Raw genomic sequence first — 14,748 nt, forward strand, 5'->3', positions numbered from 1 at the left:
CAAGGAACTTCTCGGCATGTTACCAAATAAGAGAAAATATGGAACAACAACAAAATGCAATATGGATGATGCTTGACACCGGTCAAAAAAATTGGCCAAAATGTACAAAAGAGGTTCAAAATCATGCTGAAAAAGTCTGGTTCGCTTATTCATTTATGGTGGAAATTCCCCAAGAAACTGGAACCATTTCTACTAGGTGTAATTGGGAACGAATTACCAAAGAAAGCCTACAACTTGTTTCTATATGGAACGACAGCAGCAAGGATAGTATATGCAAGATGCTGGAAACAAAGAGAGATCCCAGGGAAAGAACAATGGCCATATAAACTAACTGAATATGCAGAACTAGCCAGTATGACATCTAAAATAAGAAATCAAGATGATAAACAGATGAGGAGTGAGTGGGAACACTTGGGGGAATATTTACAAAAATTCGACCTAAAATATAAATTCCAGGTAAGGGGAACTTTGTGACCAACAGTTGACAATATTAAAGATACGAGAGTGTGGAAAACAAGGTGAATGAACTGGTGTATATGCAGCCAATCATGATCTGAAAAGAACTGTCATGGAATGCTTGGGTGGGGAGTCAAACAGAACTACTGTATAAGAATGGAAAACTGGAAAACTTAAAAAATAAAATAAAAATAGCAAAAGTGGCCCTTGCAGAGACTGGAAAGGATGAAAAAGAGCCCCAAAGCAGCACCTGGCAACCCCACAAGCCTTTGCAAGTGCAATACCAGGAGCCCTTGCCCTGACCGTTGAGGCCTAGCTTGGCATCTGGTAAGTGCTGCTGGTTTCCAGGCTTTTCCGATGGTGTTCCCAATATAGGCAATTTCACGTAAACAACACGCTGTGCCTCGGAACGTAACCCCCGGGGAAATGGGGAGTCGCCTGTATCCACAAAAAAATGAAACGCATCCAAAATAGTGTTAGGTTGTGCTAGTCCTTTGGACAGTGCGGGAGATGAGAAGAGGGAAGGGAGGCGGGGGAAGTCCCATTGCACAAGCGGAAGTCATTTTGTTTGCTCAGTTATTTAGTTGGTATAATGGTTCTAGGGGTTGCTCGTGCGCAAGTTGCCGCCACTCTTGGCTAGGTTACCTGGTTGAACCCTTTCTGTCTGGACAGCCCTTCACTTCGTGGCTGTTTCAGTCACTGGCAGAATCCGTCAGTGGGCGTTTCTTGAACTTCTTCCAGCAAAGAAGTTCTTTGACGCCAAGTCTCCTCCTACTCTCCCTGCGCGGAAGTCTTCTGCGCAGGGAGGTTGTGGGCAGTGGAGGACCTGTGCTCTCCCCACTGGTCTCCGGGGAAGAGTCCTGGAGCCTCCTCTCCGATTCCCCCATCTGCCCCCTTCTCCACTGGTGTTGCGCTGATTTCCTTCCCCAGCGGATGAGCTTCCTCTCTGCCTGCTGGGACCCTCTCCAGCATCGCTCTGGAGCCTTGCCTCTCCCTCTGGCTCCGATGGCAGTTCCCTGACAGTTGGGTACCACCCCTAGGTTCCAAGACTTGGCTCCAGATTAAGTTAAGTCCAATGCATCCTTTTTGTTATAGGCCTTGAATCCAGAGAACGTAGATTTCAGTCTCACTATGCTTGTACTAGACGCAATGGAAAGGCAAACAATGAGCGTGATCCCACTGGGAATATTCCCCCATGTAAGCCGCACCGAAATGAATGCAGCTCTCTGGCAAGAGCAAAACAACTCATTTCAATGGGAACCTCTACGGAGACAGTCCTGGAGGAACACCTGCAACCAATGCTTACACTTTCCTCCACCTCCTCCTCCTCTCTCTCTCTCTTACCCCCCACCCCCAATTATGAAAAGGAAATCTCTGACTAGTTTCAAAACTTTGGGGAGGGGGCTCCAGGGGAAAGTTAATTATGACTGGGAGAATGATTCGTGAGCAGCAGCGTAATGGAGGCATATTCTCTCTGCGCTTAATTTGCATGACTAATGAACGGTAGGTCGAGCACAATACCTGTCTCACATCCTGGATCAAAACTGCCGTCGAAGGCTGCAAACCCAGCACCGGGGGCCAGGATGAATTCTCCATCCAGTGGGATGTACTGAAAAAACAAACAAAAGGAAGAAAGGTTGCATCTTGGGGCTCTGTTCTGTCTGAGCCAGCCTCATAAATGAGCGACGTTAACAACATTCTTACACGGCTCCTCTCCATAAATCCTTTCCACACACGTTGAGCTTTAATGATATAGGGCTGTACCTAGAATCCTCTGTCCACTAGCCCAAGGGCTATTGGGTTAGTGGACGGGAGAATATGCTTATTGCACAATGAAGGAATCCAACACAGCCGCTGCGCTAGCAGAAAACTATTAGGCAACTGATTGCGCTCTCTAAGGCCGATTGCCGAAGAATTGATGCTTTTGAATTATGGTGCTGGAGGAGACTCTTGAGAGTCCCATGGACTGCAAGAAGATCAAACCTATCCATTCTGAAGGAAATCGGCCCTGAGTGCTCACTGGAAAGACAGATCCTGAAGCTGAGGCTCCAATACTTTGGCCACCTCATGAGAAGAGAAGATTGCCTGGAAAAGACCCTGATGCTGGGAAAGATGGAGGGCACAAGGAGAAGGGGACGACAGAGGACGAGATGGTTGGACAGAGTTCTTGAAGCTACCAGCATGAGTTTGACCAAACTGCGGGAGGCAGTGGAAGACAGGTGTGCCTGGCGTGCTCTGGTCCACGGAGCCACAAAGAGTCATACACGACTAAACGACTAAACAACAACAAATTGCACAGCAAAGTTAACCTGCTTGCACTTCTCTTGTGCAATAACGTTCCCTGGAGCAAAACATTTCATGTACCACTAAGTGACTTCAACTTGGCACTACATTGGGTGCAACCCATAGATTCATGGATTGATTCATTCCGAAAGGCCAGCCCACATAGTTTGAAGTGCAGTAGAGTCCCACGCCAAGCCAGAGGACTCAAAGTTTGCACAAATATGATGTTGACCTTTGCTGTCTGGGTGTCAGAGTGCACATCCACTCTTCTGCTTACCCCATGCTTAGAAAACATGGGTCCAAGAGGTTTTCTGCTGGTTCTGTGCTTTCTAGACATGGTTCCAAGAGGATTTTCGTTTGCCCTGCTGCATTCCCCAGGAAAACATCCTCTTTACTGCTAAACCGGAGCAAGCATCAATTTGCAGAAAACCCGGTGGACGTTTCCTGCGATTCAGCAGTAAAGAACAGGTTTTCCCAGGAGAAAGCAGTAGGACAAGTGCTCCCTCCTCACCTGTCTCATGTTCTCTCCTTTCCTGTTGTGCTGAGATTCTCTCCTTTCTGTTAGGGAGCAAAGGGCAGGTTGCTATTGCTTTGCAAACCAGCTCAGTGATGAAGCACTGTCCAGTGCATGCAGAAGTTCAAGGCTTAGCATCTCCAGTTCAAAGAATAAGATAGCAGGTGATAGAAAAACCATTTGCCTAAGACCCTGGAGGATCCCTGCCTGTCAGGTTAGACCATGGCCTAAGGCCTGGGGGCCGGATCTGGCCCAATTGCCTTCTAAATCTGGCCCACGGACGGTCCAGGAATCAGTGTGTTTTTACATGAGTGGAATGTAAATGCATTATTTAAAATGCATCTCTGGGTTATTTGTGGGGCATAGGAATTGATTCATATATATTTTTCAAAATATAGTCCAGCCCCCCCAAGGTCTGAGGGACAGTGGACCGGCCCCCTGCTGAAAAAGTTTGCTGGCCCCTGGGGTAGACAATCCCCAACTAGATAGAAAAGCTATCTGCTTTGGTGGAAGTCAGCTTCTAGACAGAACTGGACTGGGTCACAGAGGCCCAGGATCATTCATGTGGCACCAAACTGTGATTTGGCACAATGTCTGAATCAAGGCAGTATTTCTCCAAAGGTCAGACTCAGTGCTACCACAACTGCACTGTAAAATTTCAAAACCCATAATAGGGCAAGACCTTGATTAGGCCAGCCAAAAGTGTCACAAAACAGCACACCAACTTTTGTATTCTAGATGGCAAAAGCTTGCACACGGTTTGGGGACATTTTAGTTGACCTAATAACCTAATATGGATTTTCGAATTCTCCTCAGGGGCCGAGGCGGCTACTTTTATCACACAGTTTGCAATAGTTTGTGTCAGATGTCATTGGATGAGGAGTTTGGATTTGATATCCCACTTTATCATTACCCGAAGGAGTCTCAAAGCGGGTAACATTCTCCTTTCTGTGAGGTGAGTGGGGCTGAGAGACTTCAGAGAAGTGCGTCTAGCCCAAGGTCACCCAGCAGCTGCATGTGGAGGAGCGGGGACACGAACCCGGTTCACCAGATTACGAGTCTACTGCTCTTAACCACTACACCACACTGGCTCTCGTCTCTGGATGATGACTCCCATCATGGCTGCCTACTGACCATGGGAACTGGAGTCCCAAACATCTGAATGGTGAAAGTTGGCTTGTATATTGAGCACATTTGGCAGGGCAGCATAAATTGGGGAGTGGAGGGAGCCCACTTTGTCCTTGCATAACAACCCAATGTGGCAACAGGCTAATCAGAGAGAGAGAGGTTGACCCACAGGTCTTGGAGGGTTCAAGCCCAAGTCTTCCCAGTTTCAAAAGTATCCAGGACACCACACCAGAAAAAAGCTGATGGAAAAAGGGCAGGGAAGAATTAAGTTCTTAAAGCTGAGGCCTTTCCATCAGATACCTCCTGCTATGCAGTCGTTTTAATTTGGTTCCTCCGAGCCAAGAGCTCTCTCTGCTTCGCTCCGCCTGCAGTCGTGCCAGAGCTGTCCTGCTCTCCTGTCACAGACTGCATCATCAGAGCATGCTGTTCTGCAATGCTGGAAGCACTTGGGAGTGCTGCAAAGAGCTCATTTGCAATCAAGCCTCTGTGACGGCGCTGATTGGGCCCCGAGTTCCCTTCTCCCGCCATAAAGCGACAGCAAGAGCCATTTAGCTAGCCTGGCGCTGATTAAGGTGCCTCTTGGGGGAATGTGGGACTCTTAATATAGAAGCTTCCAGCATGTCTCTTTGCCCTGGACCACATCTCTGGGATTAAAACTGGGGAAGGAAAAGAAGAAGAAATGTAGATTCCGCTGTTACCCAGTTAATTACTTTCGGTCTGTTTCCAGCTGCCTTCGCCTGTCCTCGCCAGCTCTCACCTGCAGGTGGCAGCAGTTGGTCAGAGCTATCTGTACTGTCTTAGAATGAGGCGCAATTTCCCTTTCCAGCTGGGGGAGGAAAAAAGGTAATTTAAGGATAAAGAGGCTGGGCCTGTGTCTTCCGGCTACCAATTCAGAAAAACCGTACACCTTTTCTGTACATAGGGGAAATTGGGCATGATGAAAGGGAAGAAAGGAAAGGGGTGCTGAGGCCATAAGCTGCACTCGTGGGCTCTTGCGCTAGCCGGCACATGTGTTTTAATGTTGTGCAACAGAGAAATCCAACGCAACAATTGCGCTAGTGGAAACGGTGTGTTGCTAAGAACTGTCTAGAACAGCAGCATAGCGGACACAGCAGCCTGGGAAAGCAGCAAAGCAGTTGAGCTCCCTGTTGCATCTCCTTTCCTCTGGTTATATTTAATCCTTGCTGTGTGATGAATGTCAAAGATGGAGAACTTGTAGCCCGACAGAAATTGGTGGACCCCAACTCCCATCAGCCCGAGCCAGCGTTGGCCAATGGTCTGGGATGGTGGGAGTTCTTGTTGTTGTTTAGTCGTTTAGTCGTGTCCGACTCTTCGTGACCGCATGGACCAGAGCAGGCCAGGCACTCCTGTCTTCCACTGCCTCCCACACTTTGGTCAAACTCATGCTGGTAGCTTCGAGAACACTATCCAACCATCTCGTCCTCTGTTGTTCCCTTCTGCTTGTGCCCTCCATCTTTCCCAACATCAGGGTCTTTTCCAGGGAGCCTTCTCTTCTCATGAGGTGGCCAAAGTATTGGAGCCTCAGCTTCAGGATCTGTCCTTCCAGTGAGCACTCAGGGCTGATTTCGTTCAGAATGGAGAGGTTTGATCTTCTTGCAGTCCATGGGACTCTCAAGAGTCTCCTCCAGCACCAGAATTCAAAAGCATCAATTCTTTGGCGATCAGCCTTCTTTATGGTCCAGCTCTCACTTCCAGAGCGCCCTAAGTAGGTACCCCATCCTGATATTCACACTGGAACGTGCACAGAGGAGGGTGACCAAGATGGTCAAGGGCCTGGAAACCAAGCCTTCTGAGGAATGACTGAAGGAGCTGGGTATGTTTAGCATGGGCAATAGGAGGACTGAGAGGAGAAAGGGTAGCCAAAATCTCAAGGGCTGCTGCATGGAAGAGGGAGCAAGCTTGTTTTCTCCTGCTCTGGAGGGCAAGACTCAAACGAATGGCTTCACGTTACAAGAAAGGAGATTCCGACTAAACATCAGGAAGAACTTTCTGACAGTAAGAGAAGTACCCAACCACAACCAGGAAACGTCCATTATATTCTCAAATATTAACTGCAAACCTCTTAAGAGGTTCTTCCAGCAAAGGCATTGAGATCAGTTCTTTATGATTTACGCCTTTACTGATACACCACACAGTCTGTTTGGCCAGTTCACAACATTTTGTGTGTCCTTATAAAACCTCTTTCCTCAAAGCACGTGGAGTGACAATCTTTTTTCTGTCCATAAACTGCACAATAGCTTTCTTAAATAAAATAAAAACTTAGGTCTATTGCTCTTCTGCTACTGTAACCATCCCAAATGCATACAGCATAACAAACTGAAATTGTTCATCTCCCTTCATTGCCTCTTGCCCCTTTCTGACACAAGCGTGTGGACTTCCACAGGCGAGACATTGCTGGTAACATCCTCTTCAAGTCCAGAGGACTCCCTATGCGATTTTCATGCTTAATTTTACTTCCTTACCAAGTAGCATTGATTGCAAACAGCATCTCCAAATGGACTTAAATGTGGAAGTTGACATCTGGAGTCATAATGACATCAGGTGACTGGCAGGTGAGAGGCTCCTCCCACTTGCCAAAGATGGCCCCTGGAGGGTGGAGGTAAGGATTTGACCTGCCAGCTAGCTCCCGCTTCTCATCTTTACTCCAAGACAGTATGGAAATTTTATTTTATTTTATTTTATTTATTTTATTATTTTATTTTATTATTTTATTTTATTTTATTTTATTTTATTTTATTTTATTTTATTTTATTTTATTTTATTTTATTTTATTTTATTTTATTTTATTTTATTTTATTATTTTTAAATTGAATAAAACTGTAGCTCCCAGACCCAGCTGCTTGCCATAGCGCTTAGAACCTGGCTGAGCATGACAGAGCCCAAAATCAAGCGCTGGACCCAAGCCTTAACTTTATCCAATTTATCTAAGCCGTTTTTCACGCCATCCTGCTGACTGACTTGAATCACCGCAGCAATGCATTCTACTCTGTCCTCCTGAGAAGTCTTAAGATACCCTGAGCTGTCAGCATCCTTCTGTTGGCTGTCCATAGCTGTGACCGTGGCAGCGCTCATAAATCTCTGCGCAGGACACCGTAACACTGACCCAGCAGTTCAGGGAAAATCTGCCTTTCCGTGATTTATAGCAGGAGCTTCAGGGATCAGAGGCAAGGACTTTGCTGGGTTCTTTACAGCTCCAGAAAGGGAGCCCACCCCACAGGCTGCAGGGAGCCTGTTCTTGCAGAGAACAGAACCGCCTGGACAGAAATAAGGAGACAGCAGGTTCCGAAGCAAGCAAGACATAAAGTGACCCAGGGGCGCCATTTTGGATTTCTGCAGGGAGGTGGGAAACGATGGGAGTGGAGCAAGATAGGGAGAAAGGTTCAAAGGCTGTAGTGCCTTTGTTCATCAGGGGGGATCTGCGTACCCTGAGAACATTTCTTGCAGCTACTCTTCATACTGCAACATCTTAATTTATTTCAATTACGAATTGCTTCCTATGAAACACCTCACAGGAATTGAACAAGAAGAACATCAACCATGAATACATATTTGTACAGCCATTTCATATATAGTAGAGCATGTTGTTGTTTAGTCGTTCAGTCGTGTCCGACTCTTCGTGACCCCATGGACCAGAGCACGCCAGGCACTCCTGTCTTCCACTGCCTCCCACACTTTGGTCAAACTCATGCTGGTAGCTTCGAGAACACTGTCCAACCATCTCGTCCTCTGTTGTCCCCTTCTCCTTGTGCCCTCCATCTTTCCCAACATCAGGGTCTTTTCCAGGGAGCCTTCTCTTCTCATGAGGTGGCCAAAGTATTGGAGCCTCAGCTTCAGGATCTGTCCTTCCAGTGAGCACTCAGGGCTGATTTCCTTCAGAATGGAGAGGTTTGATCTTCTTGCAGTCCATGGGACTCTCAAGAGTCTCCTCCAGCACCATAATTCAAAAGCACCAATTCTTCGGCGATCAGCCTTCTTTATGGTCCAGCTCTCACTTCCATACATCACTACTGGGAAAACCATAGCTTTAACTATACGGACTGTGCTGGTCTTGGGAGTTAATCAAGAGGCAAGGACCAAGTCCAGTCCGTGGTTGATGAAGCAATATGAAGGCAGTCCATAAAGGTCAAAGCTGGGTGCTGGGCAGGGTTCAGGCAGGGGCTGACAACCACCGACATTGCTCCAAGACTGGGTCTGGCTGGCTTTTATCTGCCCCGAGGCATAGGGCAGCCCCGGTCCACAGGTGACTTGCCTCTCCTGGCCTGGAGGCGAGCACTCCTCCTGTGGGAACTTAGTTCCCTCCGCCTTTCTGCCCTGAGCCTCTGCAGCTCAGGAGAGGCTGGAGGGTTACCGGACCCAGAGGCAACCTCAGGTTCCCCTGACAGGGCTGAGAGTGGAGCACCTGCAGGCAATCGGTCCTCCATTGCCTCAGGAGCCAGAGCAGACTCAGCTGACGCCTGCACCTGCGGATCCAGCACAGGTGAGGACCCTTCAGGCTCAAACCCCAGCCCTGGCTCAGCTGGTTCTGGAGGCAGGGGATCCTGTGCAGGCTGGGATTCCTCAGGTTCAGCATCTGAATCCGAATCCCAGGCCATCACACAGACCTTTGTTGGCAAGGTGATGTCTCTGCTTTTTAAGATGCTGTCTAGGTTTGTCTAGTAGAGCATGGGGCTCTTAATCTCAGGGTTGTGGGTTTGAGCCCCACATTGGGCAAAAGATCCCTGAGTGGTGGTAGGCGCCAGCTGGGGAACCAGCAAGGGAAGAAGGCTCAGAGCCAGGGAACTGGTGGTGGGACAACGATGAGTGGTCATGAAGGAGAAGAGGGAGCAGACTGGGAGGAAGAGGTGATGGAAGCTGAAGAGGCAACAGGGTTTAATGAGCAGGGAGAAGCTGGGGTACACGACAGTCCGGACTCAGAGGCAGAAGAGGAGAGGGGCCAGGAGACAGAGATGAGGCAGCCTGCTGAAGAAGCCAGGGAGCTTCCCCCTTCTTGCTGTGACCAGTTCCTTTCCTCACTGGTCTCCCAAGAGTAGACCCATAAAATTCACAAGCATTCTGAATTTACACTGTGCAAGTAGAAGTGGATAGCCAAGGAAGACGCTCTATTCCACTGCAAGATTCTGCAGATGCATCTCTATTTTAAAATCATGAATTACAGCCTTGGAAGAACACTAATGAATATTATTAATTGGAGTTAATTGCAATGCAGCAGATATGAATAGTCATAATTGCGGCATATAAATATTCAGTGTGTTTACTTTAAACATATAGATAGTTTTATTGCACACTCTGAATGTTCTACCCAGAATGAATGTGCTATTTTTAGGGATCTCCATATTTTTTTTTAAGAATGACAGAATTCTCTCAGATCTCCCTTTGGTAGTAAATGCAAAGCCCTTCTGCCACTAGCGATGGTGGCTATGCTCTGCCTCCAAGGCTGGCCCAAGACATTTCGGCACCTGAGGCAAACCACAAAATGGTGTCTCCTTTGGCCAGAGAAGAAGGAGCGAGTGAAGGTCTACATCAGGAGGAAGAGGAGAATAAATACATCGGAAAGGAGGAGGGAGTGGAGATCTACATTGGGAACACAGGGGGAATCAAATCAACCTCACCTGGGGATTGGAGTGGGAATCAAAGGCTTTTAATCTGAATCATGCCACATGGGTGCAGAGCCTAGGAGACGCCAGAGGGCAGCCCCAGCCATTTCCTATGGTGTAGTGGTTAAGAGCGGTGGACTTGTAATCTGGTGAACCGGGTTCGCTTCCCTGCTCCTCCTCCGCATGCAGCTGCTGGGTGACCTTGGGCCAGTCACACTTCTTTGAAGTCTCTCAGCCCCACTCACCTCACAGAGTGTTTGTTGTGGGGGAGGAAGGGAAAGGAGGTTGTTAGCTGCTTTGAGACTCCTTCGGGTAGTGATAAAGCGGGATATCAAATCCAAACTCCTCCTCCTCCCCCTCTTCTTCTTCTTCTTCTTCTTCTTCTTCTTCTTCTTCTTCTTCTCCTCCTCCTCCCTGGGAGGAGACCAGCAGCACCTCCTATTCACCAAGAGGCAGATCAAGTTCCCAAGGAGCCCAGCGCACCACAGCTATCACTGTTCAGACTTCAAGGCTGAAACAGAATCCCAGGACATCTACCTCTCCTGTTGTGACAAGCTCCCTCTTTCCCAGGGTCTCCAAGAACACACAGGATAATGAGGAGAGCAGAACAGAGACCAGAAGTGCCCAGACACAGTTTGAGACTGCTTGGGAAACATCCAGGAGAGGAGGAGTCTTAGAAAGGGTGGAAGGCAACTGGCAAGTCCCCCATAGGGGCTACTGGGAAGGCTTGCTGGGTTGCACATTCGTTTCCTCGAATAGTTAACTTCTCTGGCAACTGCCTCTGCTTCTTCACGCTGACCTGCATCTGCCTGGCTTGCTTCTGGCTGTGTGGATCTGGCTTGCTTTCCCTGCTCACAACATGTGAACCGCCCTGAGGCCTCTGAGTATAGGGCGGTATATAAATTCAATCAACAACAACAACATTGAAGGAACAAAGCAAGAGCACCAGCAATGCGCTCATTCACAGTAAACCACCGTATGGCGGAAAGCCTGGCTTATTGTTGCAGGTCAATGCAGGCTGGAGGAGAAAGAGAATTCAGATATGTAAACAGGAGCTGTGATATGTACACCTCTGCAAATGCGCTTGGGCAGGTTTCAATCTTCCACTAGCAGGAATGTGGCTGATGGCTCTAATGGCATTCCCATTAGAATCCCACTAGCATAGCTATGTGCCACCAGCCAGCCAGCCAGCCCCCCCCCAAACATGGCTGAGGCTGGGCGCACTGAAAGGCATTAATAAACAGATAAAAAATCCCAGTAATGATGAGGCTTAATGGCTTTTACTGAATGAGCAGAACAGGCGGAGCCTGCCAGATCCCATAAAAATGACCAGGCAATGTGTTGCAGACCGTAGTGGCGCAATAAATGACCGAAGAACCAGCAGCGACAGGCTGAGGAAATTCTGATGTCACTTGAGATCTGGAAGCAATGAGATGGCCTTCTTCCTAGAAACACTCCTGCCTTCTCTGAGAGCTCAGAATTCTTTGACGGGGTGTGTCAGTCATGGGATTCCACAGAAGCCACGTGTTCGGCGTCAGGAGCGAAGTGCCTGGACCCGGAGGAGCAGGTGGAAATTTGCTGCCCTTTGAGCCACCAGGACTGACTGCCAGAAAAGACAACTGTGGTTAATTTATTGCCAGCCAAGAGCTGGCTGCTGAGAAGTGTCTGCTTCTAGCTACATACTTTATATTCCATGCCATTAACAGAAACAAGGTGTTTGGATTCTGCAACTCTGTTGCAGAATCACACTGCCTGAGTGTGAACGGTCACTTGAGAAACGGACCCTTCCAGGAAGAGATGTTGTAGAATTTCAGCGGAAACAGGAGTGGAAACTGCTGGTGTTCACTTACTCCTCCCATGTCCAGAACAGAAATCAATCCAGGAACTACGATCAATAATTGCTGTTTTCAGTCCACAGAGGATACGTAATTGCTTACTCACTGCCCCGTCGCCCGTCCAATTTGCATTGTGTTTCCTTTGCGCTGAAATGGATGGTGTCGAATAGCGTAACGATAACTGCATGAATGTTGTTGTTGTTGTTTAGTCGTTTAGTCGTGTCCGACTCTTCGTGACCCCATGGACCAGAGCACGCCAGGCACTTCTGTCTTCCACTGCCTCCCGCAGTTCGGTCAGACTCATGTTTGTAGCTTCGAAGACACTATCCAACCATCTCGTCCTCTGTCATCCCCTTCTCCTTGTGCCCTCCATCTTTCCCAACATCAGGGAAATCTCCACCATAATTCAAAAGCATCAATTCTTCGGCGATCAGCCTTCTTTATGGTACATCACTACTGGGAAAACCATAGCTTTTACTATACGGACCTTTGTTGGCAAGGTGATGTCTCTACTTTTTAAGATGCTGAACTGCATGAATAATTATGTCGAATTCCACCAGAGTGGACTGCAAGGCAAATAATGTAGTTTTTGTCAGAAGCTGGACTGCAGCAGGAAAAAACCAGCACTGCTTATGAGGAACATAGGTCAGGATTGAAATCAGTATCATAGCTATGCATGTATATACAGTGGTACCTCGGGTTACATACGCTTCAGGTTACATACGCTTCAGGTTACACACTCCGCTAAGCCAGAAATAGTGCTTCAGGTTAGGAACTTTGCTTCAGGATAAGAACAGAAATCGTGCTCCGGCGGCACGGCAGCAGCAGGAGGCCTCATTTGCTAAAGTGGTGCTTCAGGTTAAGATCAGTTTCAGGTTAAGAACAGACCTCCGGAACAAATTAAGTACTTAACCCGAGGTACCACTGTATCCATATATTTCATTCATTTATTCATGCTCTGCAGCAGTCTTCGCCAACCAGACCCCCTCCTGGTGCTGTTTGACTTTGCATTCAACATGCATCTGTACTCAATATGCCAGAGGATTTCATTCTTTCTGCAGCACCCTGTGGGGCTCAGGAGCCATGTTATGTCACCCCTTGCCTGCAGAGCTGGCAGCCTCTTGCCCTTTTTCGGGCATCCTCCCTTGTGGAGTGTTCCCTCAGCCTCCTCCCCTCTCCTTGGGAGTCCTCTGGGCCCCCTCCCCAAAGAAAGGTGCCTCCTCACACTGCCCCACAGGGGCCTGGGAGGACCTTCTGGTCAGCCCCAGAGGCACCTTTCGCCTACGGAGCTTGTAGCCAGGGCTGCTGCAGCAAACAGCTGTGTAAGCCTTTGGGTGGCAGAGATGCAAGAGGGCATCAGAGGAGGGAGGGAAGGAAAGAGGGACAGAGGCCAGTGTTGCCTGTGGTACTCCTGGCCATCATTCAAGGCACCCCAGGGTTGAAAACCACTGCAATTTGCCTTAGGATACCAGTTGGCAGGAACTGCAACAGGGCAGAGCGCTGTTGCACTCATGCCCAGCTTACAGTCTTGCAGGTTGGCCACTGTGAGAACAGGATGCTGGACTGAATGGGTCTTTGGCTAATTCAATGGGGTGGTATTCAGTTGAGTTTTAAATGAATGAATGAATGAATGAATGAATGAATGAATCAATCAATCAATAAATAAAATAATTAAATAATAAATAATAATTTTATTTATACCCCACCCTCCCTGCCCAGAGCCGGGTTCAAAGTGACTAACACCAATAAAATTACAATAAAAACACAATAGGAAAAAACCAACAACCACCAATTTAAAATACAGGTTAAAATGCAATTTTAAATGCAGCCTCATTTTAAAAGTAGCCCATAGATCAAAACCATAAGGGGAGGTAAACAGAAGGGTCAGACTGAGCCCAAACCAAAGGCCAGGCGGAACAGCTCCGTCTTGCAGGCCCTGCAGAAAGATGTCAAATCCCACAGGGCCCTAGTCTCTTGTGACAGAGCATTCCACCAAGTTGGAGCCAGTACTGAAAAGGCCCTGGCCCTAGTTGAGACCAATCTAACCTCCTTGAGGCTTGGGATCTCCAAAGTGTTGTCATTTGTGGACCTTAAGGTCCTCCACGGGGCATACCAGGAGAGGCGGTCCCATAGGTACGTGGGTCCTAGGCAGAGGAGACCCATTGAAGTTAATGGGCCTAATGTCATTGTGCTCGTTAATTTCAGTGGATGTACTGTGAATGAAGCTTAGTGTATCTAAATTCTACCTCCAGTGCCAGAGGCAGCTGAATATACCAGTTTCATAGAATCATAGAATTGTGGAGTTGGAAGGGGCAGCGAGGGTCATCTAGTCCAACCGCCTGCAGTGCACGAATCTGTTGCTCAACATGGGGCTGGAACCCACAACCTTGAGATGAAAAGTCTCTTGCTCTGCCAATTGAGCCAACTCAGGAACAGTTGCTGGGGATCACAAGTGAGGAGAATGCTTTTGCACTCAGCTCCTGCTTGTGATCCGAAGAATTGATGCTTTTGAATTATGGTGCTGGAGGAGACTCTTGAGAGTCCCATGGACTGCAAGAAGATCAAACCTCTCCATTCTGAAGGAAATCAGCCCTGAGTGCTCACTGGAAGGACAGGTCATGAAGCTGAGGCTCCAATACTTTGGCCACCTCATGAGAAGAGAAGACTCCCTGGAAAAGACCCTGATGTTGGGAAAGATGGAGGGCACAAGGAGAAGGGGACGGCAGAGGACGAGATGGTTGGACAGTGTTCTCGAAGCTACCAGCATGAGTCTGACCAAACTGCGGGAGGCAGTGGAAGACAAGAGTGCTTGGCGTGCTCTGGTCCATGGGGTCACAAAGAGTCGGACATGACTAAACGACTAAACAACAAACCTGCTTGTGGGCTTCTCACTGATGCATTTGGTTGGCCACTTTGA

At 48.1% G+C, this 14,748-nt stretch overlaps 1 protein-coding gene across 4 annotated transcripts in view; it reads right to left on the reverse strand.

Annotated features, from left to right (window-relative positions):
- AMN (amnion associated transmembrane protein) overlaps positions 1–14,748 on the reverse strand; it is a 75,889-nt gene that overhangs the window by 32,260 nt on the left and 28,881 nt on the right. For all 4 annotated transcript variants that reach the window (XM_081912357.1, XM_081912358.1, XM_081912355.1 and 1 more), the window contains exon 4: positions 1,978–2,065. In XM_081912357.1, the coding sequence (XP_081768483.1) occupies positions 1,978–2,065 (88 nt within the window). The remainder of the gene's footprint in view (positions 1–1,977; positions 2,066–14,748) is intronic.

This window comes from Podarcis melisellensis, assembly GCF_964234715.1.
Source record: "Podarcis melisellensis genome assembly, chromosome: 1".
Taxonomy (NCBI): Eukaryota; Metazoa; Chordata; class Lepidosauria; order Squamata; family Lacertidae; genus Podarcis; species Podarcis melisellensis.